Consider the following 15,632-nt stretch of genomic DNA (forward strand, 5'->3'; position numbering starts at 1 on the left):
GTCTGGTCCAGGCAAAACCTAATGGTTATTGCTAAATAAATATATATGCATCTATCATACATATCTAACAGAAAATAAATACATGCATATACACATGTATACATGTGTGTGTAAATATATTACATATATACTCGATAAGTTCTTTTATTAGTTACCTTTATAACCCTCTGAAATAGGTGATATTATCTTAGTTGAGCAAATGAAGAAAGTTGGGGCATAAACGAGAGAGAAGGAATGGCTGGCCCATGAAAACTCAGAATCAGAGTTATAATCTGGGAGGCTCCAGTCTGTTATATAGCTCTAAACTTGAATTCTTGATTTCCATGAATTTATTCTTAAAAATATGTTATAACTCTCTCTCCACAGGTTTGGTTTCTTATATCTTTTGTATTTTATTTTCCACATTTAAAAACATTATTTTTTTTGAAAGATCCATAGACTTCAGCAGACTGCCAACGGGGTCCAGGACTCAAAAATAGTTGAGATTCTCTGCCCTAAGCAATTAACTTGAGAGGTTTTTAGAGGCTTTGCAGTAATGCATCAGTTCAGGATGGAGGGGAGCCAATGTTATGGAGTAGGTGGGCTGGCTGGTAAGCCCTCCAAGATGCTGTGGGACTATATTTCCTGCCAGGGCCTTTCCTCTTGAGATCCATGGCAATGGGCCACTGAGTTATTGTTTAACCACTTGTTGCTGTTCTTATCATATGTTCCCTTTTGGGATGAAACACTCCATTAACTCTGGTTTGGCCTGGGCCTGATTCCCATTTTGGTTCCTGCTAACTTGCAGCAGTAACAGGAGCAAATGGAAACTGTTTGGTTTGCTCCCCTATTACCCTGTGGTCTCACCGCTGTGTGCACAGGACTGCTGCACATGTGTGAACATTTCTGCCCCAGGACTGGGGTCACCAAATGCAATGACAAGCTGCTCTGGGACAGACACCCTCTTGTTTTTACAAAGCACCTCTGGAAAGCTCCTAATCTCTAAGTACTAGTCTTCTGATCCAAGAGAAGTGAAGGATGATGCTCTCATTCTTGCTGGGCTGGAAGCAGAAGAAATGACCAATGACCTATACCCCTAAGCCTCATTGGCAGCAGGCCAGTCAGTGATAGGAGCTGCAGGAAGAGATTAGAGCCTAGAGGTAAAGTATAGCCCCCATAGGTTCCTTCTGACCTCCTGACCAGTTGAGTCTCTCTTGGCATGAGACTGTGCTATTACTCAGGAAAATGAGGTGAAAATTCACATCCATTCCCTATGCCATCTTAAACACCTGTGGACAAGCCAACCTATAGACAGTTATGAAAAGGTACAAACTAGAACTATGTCTCCTCAGAAGACTGAAGAGCCTGGCCTGCTACCAGGGACATTGAGCATCCCTGAGATGTCATTTGCCATAGTGTAATGGTCTTGGAGGCACTAAAATAGTCCATCAGTAGATACAAACACCCCACTTTTTATGAGGTTTGGCCAGTATTCTTTCCTGGCCCCTAGGGATCCTCCATTTATTTCTGTATAGTCTTAGACTTGACCAAGAGCAGTGAAGGAGATCCTACATAAACACTGACTTGTCATTTTCCCCACCAGCCTTTTCAAGCCGATGGGTGGTGCGATACAATCAACAACCGAGCCTATTGTCAGTATGATGGTGGAGACTGCTGTTCTTCAACCCTCTCTTCCAAGAAGGTAGGTGAGCAAAGCCCAAGCACAGGGGTCCCAAGGGATAAGAACAAATCTTGCTAAAAGTATCATGATACCCTTGTTCTGGTCCATCTGCCAAACCAATCTGAGTTTTTGGCAGGAACCAATTTCCAGAAACAGTCCACTTGCTTTCTTCAAATATCCTTCCTTTGTAGTACACACACACACACACACACACACACATATATATATATATATATATATGAAAAAAACCCATTATGATCTTAGTACTAAAAAAAGCAAAGACTCCAGAACTAGAGAAGTGATATTCCCACTGTACTCTACTCTGGTCAGACCACTTCTAGACTACTATATTCTATTTTGGGGCCCCTACTTTAGAAAGGACTTTGATAAGATGGGGAATGTTCCAAAGAGAACAATAATCATAAAAGAGGATTCCTTTAACATAATCTATTGAAGATCAGTAAAAGAAACTAAGGATTCTCAGTCTGGAGAAGAGAAGTCTCAAGGGAGAGCAGGGAGAAAGACCATGATAGCTGTCTTGAAGAATTTAAAAGGCCATCATGTGGATGAGGCATTCCTGGGCTTCAGAGAGCAAGCAGAAATACGAATGGGTAAAAATCACAAGGATAGAGATTCTGGTTTAAAATAAAGGAGGGAAAAAGCTTCCTAAAACCTAGGAAGATGGGTCATTTTTTGAGTTAATGGGTTTCCCTTTGCCCAGAATCATAGATGATTTGTCTAAGGCCAGATTTGAACTCAGGAAGACAGAGTTTTTCTGACTCCAGGCCTGGTGCTCTATCCATTGTACCACCTAGCTTCCCCTACATATGAACAGTATTTAAAAAAACTCCCAAGTACTCAATTCCCAGTGTGACTCAGTTGTTTTTGTATCTCCTTTAGGTAATTCCATTTGCTGCTGACTGTGAGCAAGATGAATGCACCTGCCGGGATCCCAAAGCAGAAGAAAATCAGTAAATGGGGCAAGAAGACCCACTGCTGGCCCAGGAGTCTATGAACCAGAGGCAGCCCCACTGGGGGAGACCCTATGGCTAAGGAGGGTGGGGTGGATGAGGAGGAAGGGAAGTCTGAAGGAAAGAAACCTCTGAAGACCAAGACTGTTGATAGAAGGAGGAGGTTCTTGGAGGAGCTCTTAAGAAACAAGAAGAGAGAAGAGGAAGACATACTCTATGAGAGAATGTCTTGAAGTGCCAAGCATGGCAAAAGACATTTGTGATTGAAAATCATAATTATCAAGGGGACAACCTCATTCAAGCGACATGATAAATACTTGATGGACCAAGGTCCCCCTGTACCATGCTCCACTCTCATTCTCATCTCTGACACTCTCTTCTTCCTCCCCTGCTCTCCACACCACACCACCCACAAACAATTTATAAACTCAAACTCAAAATCACAGAGGAGAAGCTGCCAGGGACTCTTTGTACCTTCTTAACATAAATGGTCTGCCATCTATCCAGCTTCATCTTCTGTAACCTGTCTTACTTCCTCTCTTCTCCTCTGTAGGCTTCTTCAGCAGTAACGAAGTTAGTCATGAACTCTCTACAAATATTTAAGCAAAACTACATAATTTACATAAATATATGAAATATATTATATATTTTTTGCTGTCTATTAAGGTAAAAACAAGTACCCTATGTCACACACATGCTGCTGTAAAGTACATGTCCCAAAACAAATGCTGGGAATCCAGGGGTAAGAACAAACAATAGCCCTTTAATCCTTCCTTCCTTGGGTGTAGGGTCTGGAAAGAGAGTGAGAGACTGTGATAACTGCAATCCTAGACATCTTTTGATATGTTGGATATGGGCCCTGGGAGTGGGGCTGAGCAACACAAATACTGGGTGAATAACAACTTAGTGGGAATGAGACCAAGAGACCTGGATCATTCCCTTCCTTCCAGTGTCGACTCAACAGAGTAGGTTTTGCCTGGATGGTTGATATCCCTAATATTGAGCCATCTAGAGGCAGCATGATGTAGTGAATACAGAATGGACCTGGGAGCCAGGGAGATATGGGTTGAAGTCCTAATTCTGACGTACGGTGGCTTTGTGAACCAGCCAAATCACACGCTCCCACAACTCTCTTAGACTTTTCTATTGCATAAGGAGTGCTGATCTACAGGACCTTTCATCTAGGAGTTCCTTCTACTAAGGAAATCACAAGTTCAGAATCTCTCCCTATGGTCCCAACTGAGCCATCAGGAGAAAACCAGGGTGTTTGGACTAATCAGAACTCTGTTAGTGGCCACATGACTGTGATCCTATTCCAGATGCATATGTGAACCAGAAGAATTTTCAATGCTGTCATCTTGGGTATGAGGTTTAGGAAAACCTAATGAGACATAGATACCAGAATATAGGAATGAGGACAGAGACTGGATTGAAACCGAAGCTTATGGGCAATTGAGAAATGCTAGAAGCAGATTTCCCATTTCAAGAATATTTCATTGGAAGGAAAGTAGCAGAAGCTAGGCTAGAGTCAGATTTGTTCTTTCTTTCCAGGGCAGGTGAAGGATTGAAGTCCCTTACTTTCAATGTCAAAACCTTACTAATATTTTCCAAATGCAATTATTCTATATTTAAGAAGCCTCCTTCATGGATTGGCAAGATGGCCAGTTAGACAAACTAAATAATGGAGGTTTCCTGTACATGGAAGAATCCCGTCTGGTTCATGAAATCCAGTTAAAAAAATTAGACATAAGAAATTTTGTAATAGATACTCTCCATGTGCTATTGTCCCATCTTTCTTTAGCTCAGTAGCCATTGCTCCCCTGTTTAGACCGTGATCTCTCTATATTCATGATTTTCCCAAGTCCAGTGTTCAGCAGGATGAGATGCTAAAGGCATGTTCCCTAGTGATAACATTCACTTGTTTTGGACTCTAAGACCACTTACTTGACAGGCATTATTCAGAGGTGTTTTTTTTTCCATTCCCAAAGCTGACAGAGTAGGATGGAAATTGCCTAGTGTGTATAACTTGAATATAAATCTTATTTGGTCACTTAAACAATATTTCCCAAAGACCTTAAGTCGTCATTAGTGTAGCCCCAAGCATTCACTCTCTTATCATCCCTACCATCTGCTTTTTGTCTTTGTCACACGAGACCTCTCCTCTAACCTAGAGGAGAGTTTACAAATATATATATATGTATATATATATGTATATATATATATATATGAAATGAAAGTGGTGGAACGAGGAGTAGAAATTCACCGATAAAGATGAAGAAAATCTGAGAATAATAGAAAAGATCTATCAGCTTTAGAGTTAAAGGAGGCCCCAGTTGGGGGTGGGGGGTGGTGGTGAGAGAGAGATGGAGGAAGAAATGAGTCAAGGTGACTCAGTCCCTAAGCCAAGCCTGGAAGCATACCCAGGGGATTACTTTTGGCAGGAAGAGATGAACCAGAGAATCCAAAGGAAATCCAAATCAAATGTTGCATGAAAAATCTGTGACCCATAGATACAGACTAAGCTAACTGGAGAAACTCATAGAGTTAGGGTGACACTCTGTGGGGATATTGGTGAATTTCAGCAATATGAAACCTATANATATTTATATATATATATAGGAAATGAAAGTGGTGGAACGAGGAGTAGAAATTCACCGATAAAGATGAAGAAAATCTGAGAATAATAGAAAAGATCTATCAGCTTTAGAGTTAAAGGAGGCCCCAGTTGGGGGTGGGGGGTGGTGGTGAGAGAGAGATGGAGGAAGAAATGAGTCAAGGTGACTCAGTCCCTAAGCCAAGCCTGGAAGCATACCCAGGGGATTACTTTTGGCAGGAAGAGATGAACCAGAGAATCCAAAGGAAATCCAAATCAAATGTTGCATGAAAAATCTGTGACCCATAGATACAGACTAAGCTAACTGGAGAAACTCATAGAGTTAGGGTGACACTCTGTGGGGATATTGGTGAATTTCAGCAATATGAAACCTATAGTTTTTATTTTTAGACATTTAAGGCTCAATGATTTAATTTTAAAGTAAGTGAGATAGTAATCTGCCTGCCAATAAAGTGGATTTAAATGTGAGTCCCTACCTTACCCTCCTACACTCAGAAACTCCCAAAGATATGTGTTTCACATTGGTATTTGGGTAAACCTCTAGTAGGTGCATGTTAACTGCTCCTTAGCACCTTGGACCAGTAACCACGGGAAAGCAAATACTAATTGGTTATAGGTTCATCTTGTACTACCTTCATTTTCCATTGAAAACTTGAGGGTGTAAAAGAAGAAGAAGGAAAGATAAAGTCTACAACTCTCCAATCTCCTGAAAAAAATTGCATCTTATTTACCCATGTGCTAACCATGGCATATGCACTTTAGCCCACTAGCTACTGAGTCCACAGTTTGCTTTTTCACAGAAAGATTAATGTTCCTTTATCGACTGTCATGTTAAACATTATTTTCAGAGTCACCATACTTGAAGTACAGAAGAGCACATATTCTAAAATGAAAAGGCAAAGAGAGGGGAAGCACACATTATCTCAGAGAGCAGGGCTTCTTTGTGTCATAGGACCCCTTTTAGCAGCCTATGGACATACCCTCTTCAGAACAATGCATTTTTAATGCATAAAATAAAATTCATAAGATTACAATTGTTGTCATGTCCCCATTTGAGGCTTTCTTAGCAAAAGTACTGCAGTGGTTTGCCCTTTCCTTCTCCAGACCATTTTTTACAGTTGAGGAAACTGAGGCAAACAGGGTTAAAAGTTAGTTATCCAGGGCTAAACAGCTAATGAACATCTGAGACCAGATTTGAACTCAGGAAGATGGGTTTTCTTTAATTCAGGTCTGGCACTCTATCTACTGTGCCACCTAGCAACTCCATTATTTTGAAATACAATTATTTAAATGGTTTAAAAAATGCAATGACCCCAGATTAAGATCCTTTGTCCTAGAAGATACAGCAGAATTAGGAAGAGCAATAGAGGAAGTGAAAAAACTAAACAAAAACAAACCATAACCTAATTTTGACAGAATATTCTTTTGCACATCTGAGGCTTCAGAAAATCAAATAAATAGATTTCTGACTGAAACAGACTAGGATTCTTAGAATGCTGGTGAGCTTTTCTTGGAAAGCATTAGAAAGAATGAGTTAATTATTATACAAATGAACATGTTATGGAAATGGTTTATATTAGGACATGGAGATAGGGGAGAATTCTAATTTCCTGGGAAAGACTTAGGGTTTTTTTGAATTGTCTAAAGTTCCAGATAAGGTTCAGAGGGTTACCATATCCATTAAAGCCGCCCAGGCATAGTAGCAGTCCTAAACAAGAATAGGAAGTCTTCATTCATACTAGCCTTTGTATTTGCCCAGCCTCTTCATGAAGTTGGCAGTAAATAGCATTTTTCTTTTGGACTTCTTTATTTTTAAACATTTTGTTTCGTATTGCCTATGACCTGTTGTGGCAAGAAGACGAGAAACACCCATTTCTTGTTGTCAGAAAAGTAATGGGGTCATATACCACCATCCTCTCATTCTAGCTGGCCCTGATCTAGCAGGTGGCAGGGTCATCATTCAGCTCTAGCCTTTTGGAGATGACAATTTCCTCCAGGTTTTGTCTCTGAGATCCCTGGAATCTCATCAATTAATCATTCATTAAACATTTATTAAGTGTTTGCTATGTGCTAGGCAGTGTACTAATCATCGAAGGTACAAAAGTAGGAAAGAGACATAAGGAATTATATTCTAACAGTTCAGATATCCAAATACCATCTGTTAGGAACTTTTATGTCCTTCTCTAGAGGATTTCCTAGGGGATAATGGCAATTACTCAGTCCTTGCCCACTCCTCACCTGCAGGTGAAAAATCTAATGATCTGTTATAGGAAGAGCTCTCTGGTTGTTTATTCCTTGTTTCCTGGTTCCAAAACCACACTAATTAAGAGTGTCTTAAGATAACCCAATAGTCTGGTCAACCCTTTCATGGTGCTACCTCTGAACAAGATGGTAGCAGAGAGAGAGAGATAGACAGACAGAGAGAAGAGAGGGCTACATATCATTCTTGAGTACATTCTTCTCTTCATAACCAAGGATTTGACTTGGTTCTTCTTCCTCTTCTTCTACCCTGTTAATTGTTACTGGGCTCATCAGTTCAAATCCCTTGGGAACGATGTGATTGGGGACACAGTGAAAGGAACTGATCTACTGTATCGTAAAACTGCTAAAGCCAGTTATTTTGTATTATATGTTCATTAAAAAAAATCAACACATAAAAGATAAAATGTCTCAGGTGCCTGTTTTCTGCTCCAGTCCCTTGACTTCTCCAGTCCTGCTTCCCTCCCCTGACTACTCAGTAAAGGGTTTGGCATCATTAATGGAAATTCGTTCAACAGATCAGAGTCTTCATCTGAAGTAAGGTTTTGTGGTAAAGTGCTGGTACAGTGCTCTGGATCTTCCAGGATATTCTACTGGATTTCTTCCTCAAATTTCAAGGGTCAATGATGCTGGGTCACAGGATCAAAGATGTAGGACTGGAAGTGATCCTGGAGGCCCTTTCCAATCTTATCATTTTATAGATGAGGAAACCAAATCAAAGAAAGGTTAAGTAATTTGCTCATGGTTACATTCCTACTCAGTGTCTCAGTTGGGATTTGTGTCCAGACCATTCTGACTCTGTTTCCTATACTTTCTTTATTATACCATGCTACCTGTTAAAAAGAACTTGAGTAGAATTTTGGCAATAATGCAATTTGTTAAAAATTAAATCAAGTCAACAAACATCTGTTAAGTACTTATGATGTTTAAGGCTCTGTGCTAAGGGTTTGGGAATACAAAAGAAAAATAAAAGGTAAAAACAATCCCTTCCCTCACAGTCCAACCAGGGAGTGATAATATGCAAAAAAGATTGTAGACAGTGTCTTGCACTGTGCTAGGCTCTGAAAGGATACAAAATTTAGCTTAAATTGGATATCTGTCCCCACCCAGATTTATCATCTAATAAAGGGATAAGATACTAACAAAGATAATAGTAATAATAATAATAACAATAATACACATATTAGCTAAGTGATTTAGAATTACAAAAAAAGCACTACAATGAGATCTGAGAATAAAGGCCTTTATCAACTTAGAGGATGATACAGGATGCTTTGTGAAGGAGGTGGCATTTGAGTTAGACTTTAAAGGATGGAAAGTTCTTCACTACTTTAAGAAAGGAATAAGAGCATAGGGAACAGCCTTGAACAAAGCCAAAGAGAAATGAGAAAGTAATAAGGGTTTAGGCTTGTTTTGGGGGGAGAAGAGAATTATTTAATTAATTTAAACCACAAATTATGTGTTGGGGTGGTAAAATATGAGATAAGGCTATAGTGAGAATGTCCTGCTATATATTGTAGAGGGACCTGAATGGAGGGCAAAAGCAATTGAATGTTACTCAAACAGACAATATAGGGCCAGTGTGGATTTTTACCAAGAGAGAGATGCTAAATTTATTTATATGGATGATCATTCTGGCAGTGGCATGAATGATAGATTGGATCAGATAAGATCAGAGCCATGAAAGATACAAGGAAACAATAGCATAGGTCCAATGAGTAGTAATAAGAAACTATAATAGAAGGGTGATATTGAGAACAGAGAAGATAAGATGTCTTCAGAAGGTGTTGTTAGAGAAAGAATTGTCAGAAATTAGCAGAAGTGAAGAAGAAAGAATCAAAGATAACCTCAAGATTACATACACGGGTAAGCAAATGGTGTCACATGCAGGAGCATTAAATTTAAGAGAAAGGACAGAGTTATGGAGGAAAGTTGGGAATTTCATTCTTGACATGCTGGGTTTTAGGTGCCAGTGAGTTATCCTGAAAGAGATATCCTATAAAGAATGGGAGACGTGGCTAGATGGCCCAGTAGAGAACAATGGATTTGGATTTAGGAAGACCTGAGTTTGAAATCCAGCTTCAGACACTGAGTAACTGGGTGACCCTGGGAAAGTCTCTTACCCTCTGCTTGCCATAGTTTTGTCCTCTGTAAAATAAGGATAATAATAAGACATACATACATTATGAAGATGAAATGGGATAATACTTTCAAATAAAGTTAAGGTCTGGAGAGGTAGGGAGTTGGAACATAGTAGTTGGAACCATGAGACTGAAAGATTTCAAGTAGAGAGAATCAAGAACTGGAGTCATGAGTAAGTGCCCAAAGCAAGTGTAGGCAACTATTTAAAGGAGTTTAGCGACAAAAGAGGTCAGAGTTCAGACAAGAGCCAGCATGATGATTAATTACACTGATAGGCATTTTCCCTTAAGAACAGGAGGTATATTTATCCAGCATAGAGCCCTTAAAAAAATAAAAGAAAAACCCACATTGACCACTTTGAGAAAAACTGTGCTCCAAAACAAATGTGCCAATATTGGAGAATGTGATTCTAATACAGAATCTTAAAAATCTATTCATACCAAACATTCATACAAGGAATATGGACATGGATTATATAACCTCTCTTGGGCCCTGATAGATAGATACCAAATCCAAGGAAAAGCCTCAAAGTGATGAGGCCAAAGTGAGAAAGAAATGCTGCCCCAGGAAAAAGAGAATCTTAGCCTCACTCCTCCAAGGGGGTAGGAGGAGATGGAGGAGGAGGAGGAGTGGTTGGTTAACCACAAGGTTGATTAATCCAAAAAAGGAGAATGAGCAAAACCTAGAAAAATCTTCCGAGCTTCTGAAAGCACAATCTCATGAAAACCCCTAAGCCTCTAAAGGCCTGGAAGTACCTCCATCCCCAAGCTCTAATGAACTATGAGTCTTCAGTATTTTCATAATTGTTTCCAAGAAGTTTAAACTGTTTCTCAAGTTGATAGATCTCAGATGAGAGGAAGGCATAGACATACCATTATTTGAGTTTCTGGCCAATTGTTATACACTGGTGCATTTGTCAAAGTCATTCAAAGTATAGGTCACATTCTTTCTCCTAATCTTATTTCTGTACCAGCAAGTTATCATGCTCAAAGTCATACACCCAACTCTCAAGGGTTGAGAAAAGGTTTCCTTTCTTCTCTCCTTTCTTTCCTCTCTCCTTTTCCTTTCTCCCTTCCTTCCTTCCTCCCTCCCCTCTTTCCTTTCTTCCTTCCCTTTTTCCTTTATTTTTGCTTCCTTCCTCCCATTTTTATGAAGAAGGGAAAGAGATTGAAGATGAAGATTATAGGAAAAAGATAATTAAGAACATAAGATCATAGTCAACTAGTTCTAGTTTTCCATCTCTAAGAGAGGTTTTGGGTTAGAATATTACCTATTACATCTCAAATATTTATAGTCAAGGGCATGGGTGCTTCACCTGAGATTGATAATTTTTTCTAAAATTTTGATAATTGCATTTTAATATACTTTGTTTTCATAGTATAGTTATATATTTTGTTTTATGCATTTAAAATAGTCTGAAAAGGGCCCTGTAGGTTTCACCAATCTATGAAATCGGTCCATGACTCGAAATTGTCAAAACTCCTGGTCTAGGAATGTAATAATGGGTAGAGGATAAAAGGAAGTTTCCTTAGTCATTCAGAAGGACATCTCTTTCTCAAAGTAAACAATAAACAGAAACTTGAGAAAGCATAGAGATTGGAACTGACTGAAGATTACACAAGAATTACAGAGCTCTTTGGCTGGAATTGAGATTAAAATTTAGTTAAAACCAGGAGAGAAAATTATTTCAATCACACCAGGATTGAAAAAAAAATCCATTCTCAGCAGCCTCTAGGGTTGCAAGCATTGAAAGTCAAGAAACATTGCTGATGTCCCAACATGTGTTGTGGTTCCTCCCATGTCTGTGGCTCCTGTTACCTATTCAAAAGTTCATGTTCTTTCTCTCTTGGCAGCCTTGCTCAAAGTCCTCCAACCACCTATTATAACATCCCTTCTCCATTTACTCAGGTGTTCAGCATTACAGCTCAGCATTCTCTCAGACAATCAAGAATATGATTTATCTTTTTGTTGTATGTGCCATCAGAGAATTGCCCTTCGGGGCAGAGGAGGAGTGTGGGAAGACCAAAACCATCCCAGGCTGGGTAGAAAGGGTTTACATTTAATTATGATTCCTTTCTCTAGCCAATCAGAGGTTTTTGAATCATAAGTTGTACATAATGGTAGTTGACATTTAATATGGGCCTACAGTATGCAAAGCTCTCTGCATACATTTATTTAATCCTCAAAACAACACAATGGGGGCAACTGGGTAGCTCAGTGGATTGAGAGTCAGGTCTAGAGATGGGAGGTCCTAGGTTCAAATCTGGCCTCAGACACTTCCCAGCTGAGTGACCCTGGGCAAGTTACTTGACCCCCATTGCCCACCCTTACCACTCTTCCACCTAGGAGCCAATACACAGAAGTTAAGGTTTTAAAAACAAAACAAAACAAAACAAAAACACAATGATGTGGTTCCTGTAGGTATTATTTTCCATGTATCAAGGGTACCTCTCACATTCATGTGCTTTTTCTGTAACATTTCATAAATATGGAGGAAAAGAGGAGAGAGAATTTATCTCCTATCTCTTGCTGGAAGTTCAAGGAAAATAAAGTATATATAAAATGAAAGATGTAGAACCAAAAGAATGAATTGAAATCATGTCCACATATTATATAGACTGAAGGCTGGATAGCTCCTCCAATCGAGAATAACTTTTCTTGAATTTTTGTCACCATTCATCTTACATAGCAAGAGACCAATCAGGATTTCCATGTATCATCTGAGGAAGGTGAATTCCCTAAGAGGGAGCCAAATGGCCTGTCTGGCTCCATGGGACATGCTTCAATCCACCAAATCAAACATTTCCTCAATCTCCCCAACTAGACCTAAATTTTACAGATGGAGAAATTAAAGCACGGAAAGGTTGTCATATACGTGGTTACTATTGGAGGAAAAATTCAATCTTGGCTGAATCCAAGTTCCGTATTTCAAAGCAAAATGATGTTAGGTTGGAATGACTGGTTCTTGATGAACACGTGTTGGCTTTCATTGACTTCCTTTTATTAATAAGTTAATTAATTGTATTGTTTCTACACTATTGTCCAAGATCAATGTCAAGATTACCTATAATTTTCTGTTTTTTTGAAAATAGACATTTTTCCATCTCTGATCTTTTCAGTGGCTTTAAAAAGATCCTTACCTTCTGACTTAGAATCAATGCTAACAATCAGTCTGAAGGCTGGGTAATGGTTAAGCAGTCAAGGTTAAATGACTTGTCCAAAGTCACCTAGTTAGAAAGTGTCTGAGGCAAGATTTGAAACTAGTGTTCCAGCCTAGTTCTATCCACTGAATCACTCAATTCTCCCTTCAGTAGCACTTTAAAGCATTTATTTCTTACTTTATAATTCCTTAAAGATCATGGGTGTTTTGGTTTCTTTGTTATATTCTCAAGTTCTTTTCAATACTCTGTGAGGTATGTGTACACACAATGTGGTAAAGCAGAAGGACAGCTAGATTTTGATTCAGGAAATACTTGAAATCAAACTCCAGGACTTTTTCAGATATTTGTAAGGATGTTAAGTTTGATAGATCAGGGTCTATTTGAGAAACAAAGGAAAGAGGCATAGATGTTCTAAGAAAGAGATGATTCTGTCTCCCTTCTTGAGGTTCTAGGGGTGTGTGTGTGTGCAAGAAGAACGCCCCTGTAGGTTTGGGCAATAAAAACAGACAAAAAGAGGCTGGGAAAAGTAGAATTCCCTTTAGTCATTTACTGGCTGTGTGAATATATCCAGATTTCTTAACCTTTCACTAATCTGTAAAATGGGAAAAATAAGAGTTCCTACCTCACAAGATTGTTGTGAAAATTGAATGAGATAATAAAGTGCTTAGCACAGTGCTTGGAATATAGGAGGTTCTATATAAAAATTAGCTATTTATTATAACATTACCTTCTACATAGTGTGTCTGTATTTCTCTTAAATGAATAGATTTTGAAAAATATATTTTATTTTCCCACTTACACGTAATTATTTTCCACATATGTTTACTGAAGTTATAACAACCAAATTGTCTCTCTCTCTCTCTTCTTTCCCTCTCCCTTCCACAGTTAGTAAGCAATTTGATCTGGGTTATATATACATAGGCTTTTGTAGGAATTATCATCTTGTTAGAATGTAAGCTCCTTGAGGGCAGGAACTATTTTTGCTTTTTCTTTGTATCCCTAATGCTTAGCATAGAGCCTGACATACAATGAGGTCAGCATTTAATAAATCCTTGTTGATTATGTCGATTTTTTTTATAACCTAGATTTGGGCTGTAAGCAAATCAGTAGAGCCCAAGCATCTACATCTGTCCCCTGGAATTTCCTCTACACTAGTATTATTTTTATTTTTACTTGTTTTTTTTCTATACAGACTTTTTTTCTTTAAGGTAAACAAAAACTCTTAGCAAAGCATTGAAGAAATTTCTTGGAAAACTTAGAAAACTAATTAGAGGGATCATTAAGAGATTAAATGACTGTCCTAGGGTCATGCAGTATTTAGGTGACACTGGAGCTTAGGTCTTACTCTCAGGATTGCCTGTTGGAATGTATATACTCAATAGCATGTTAAAGCACTGTTGTGGGGCAGCTAGATGGCTCAGTGGATTGAAAACAGTCCTAATAACAGAAGGTCCTGGATTCAAATCTCACCATAGACACTTTTTAGCCATATGACCCTGAGCAAATCATTTAAGTCTGATGGTCTAGCCTTTACTATTCTTCTATCTTGGAACTAATACTTAATATTGATTCTAAGATGGAAGGTAAGGATTTTTTAAGTGCACTTGGCCTGCTATTCCTTTCTAAGACTTTTTTTTTTAAAAAAATCCTTTTCCTCTCCTTCAACTAGCAATCATCTGAAGGCTTTAGAATTTTGTTCAGTGTTTAAACACACACCTGCACCCACACAGAGATCCTATGTTTAGATATTTTGAAAGTCTCTTACATGTAAATAATCTCTCCCCAGTTAATTAATTTGGAGCTTCAAGATCTTTGCACTTAGTGAATCAAATGGTCTCAGTGTCTCAATGACTTCATGGAAATAATTTAAACATTTTTCAAAGTAGCATCCCAGTAACTGATCCAGGACAGTCCAAGCAGCATCTTTAAATATATCATAAAAGGACAGCAAGGTGACTCAATGGATTGAAAGCCAGACCTAGAGATGGGATGTCTTGGATTCAAATGTGGCCTGGGATACTTCCTAGCTGTGTGACCCTGAGCAAGTCACAGCCCCAACCGCCTAGCCTTTACTACTCTTCTGCCTTGGAATCAATAGACAGTATATTTCTAAGACAGAAAGTAAAGGTATCTTAAAAAATCCTGATCTTTTTTTTTCATGATATTTCTGAGAGGATGGGAGAAAATAAGTTTTCAATATCCCACAAAATCCCCCACCCACAAAGAGACAAAATAAAGAGCAGCCCAGCAACAGGAATAAGTATGATGATTGAACACGGGCAAGGCTGATTATGCAGCTGATTCCAGGACCAAGCAAAGGTCAGAGCCTTGGACCTCTCCCTTCTAATCCTAGGTCTTGGAGAGGGAAGTGAGGATGATTAAAATTGGTTCATCTCAACCCTTGCCTCTCCTGTTCATGGTATTATTCACGACTATTGTTGGAACCACACCAAAGGGTTAAAACAAATCCTGTAACCATTGTGCATAGGTGTAGTTGGAGGACATGGCCCTAATAAAGAGCCTTATAAAACTACTTACTCTTTTGCAAGGCAGGGGACCAACTATGGTATATGTTTTTAATTAAATTCCATTTTTCCTTCTTAAAAATCTCAGGTTAGTGACCCAGTGTAGCCCAGGAAGAGGGTGAGTGAGATCAGAATAAAATCGGGGGATTAAAAAAGCAGCAATGAGTGTTCATCTCAGGTCTCACTACATGTGCCTGTTATCACAGTGTCATCTTGGAGGTCATCAGGGCACTTAGTTTCTCTACTGACAATTAGATCCTCATGAAAAATTACAAAGAACTCACCAGCCCCTTCTATCAT

The 15,632-nt window shown here is 38.9% G+C and overlaps 1 protein-coding gene across 1 annotated transcript in view; it reads left to right on the forward strand.

The window, feature by feature from the left end:
* Window positions 1-2,635, forward strand: part of PAPPA2 (pappalysin 2) — a 386,296-nt gene extending 383,661 nt beyond the window's left edge. The window contains exons 21-22 of the mRNA XM_044674282.1: window positions 1,583-1,681; window positions 2,561-2,635. Coding sequence (XP_044530217.1) covers window positions 1,583-1,681; window positions 2,561-2,635 — 174 coding nt within the window. The remainder of the gene's footprint in view (window positions 1-1,582; window positions 1,682-2,560) is intronic.
* Window positions 2,636-15,632: the final 12,997 nt, after the last annotated feature.

Source organism: Gracilinanus agilis, chromosome 4 (genome assembly GCF_016433145.1).
Source record: "Gracilinanus agilis isolate LMUSP501 chromosome 4, AgileGrace, whole genome shotgun sequence".
Classification (NCBI taxonomy): Eukaryota; Metazoa; Chordata; class Mammalia; order Didelphimorphia; family Didelphidae; genus Gracilinanus; species Gracilinanus agilis.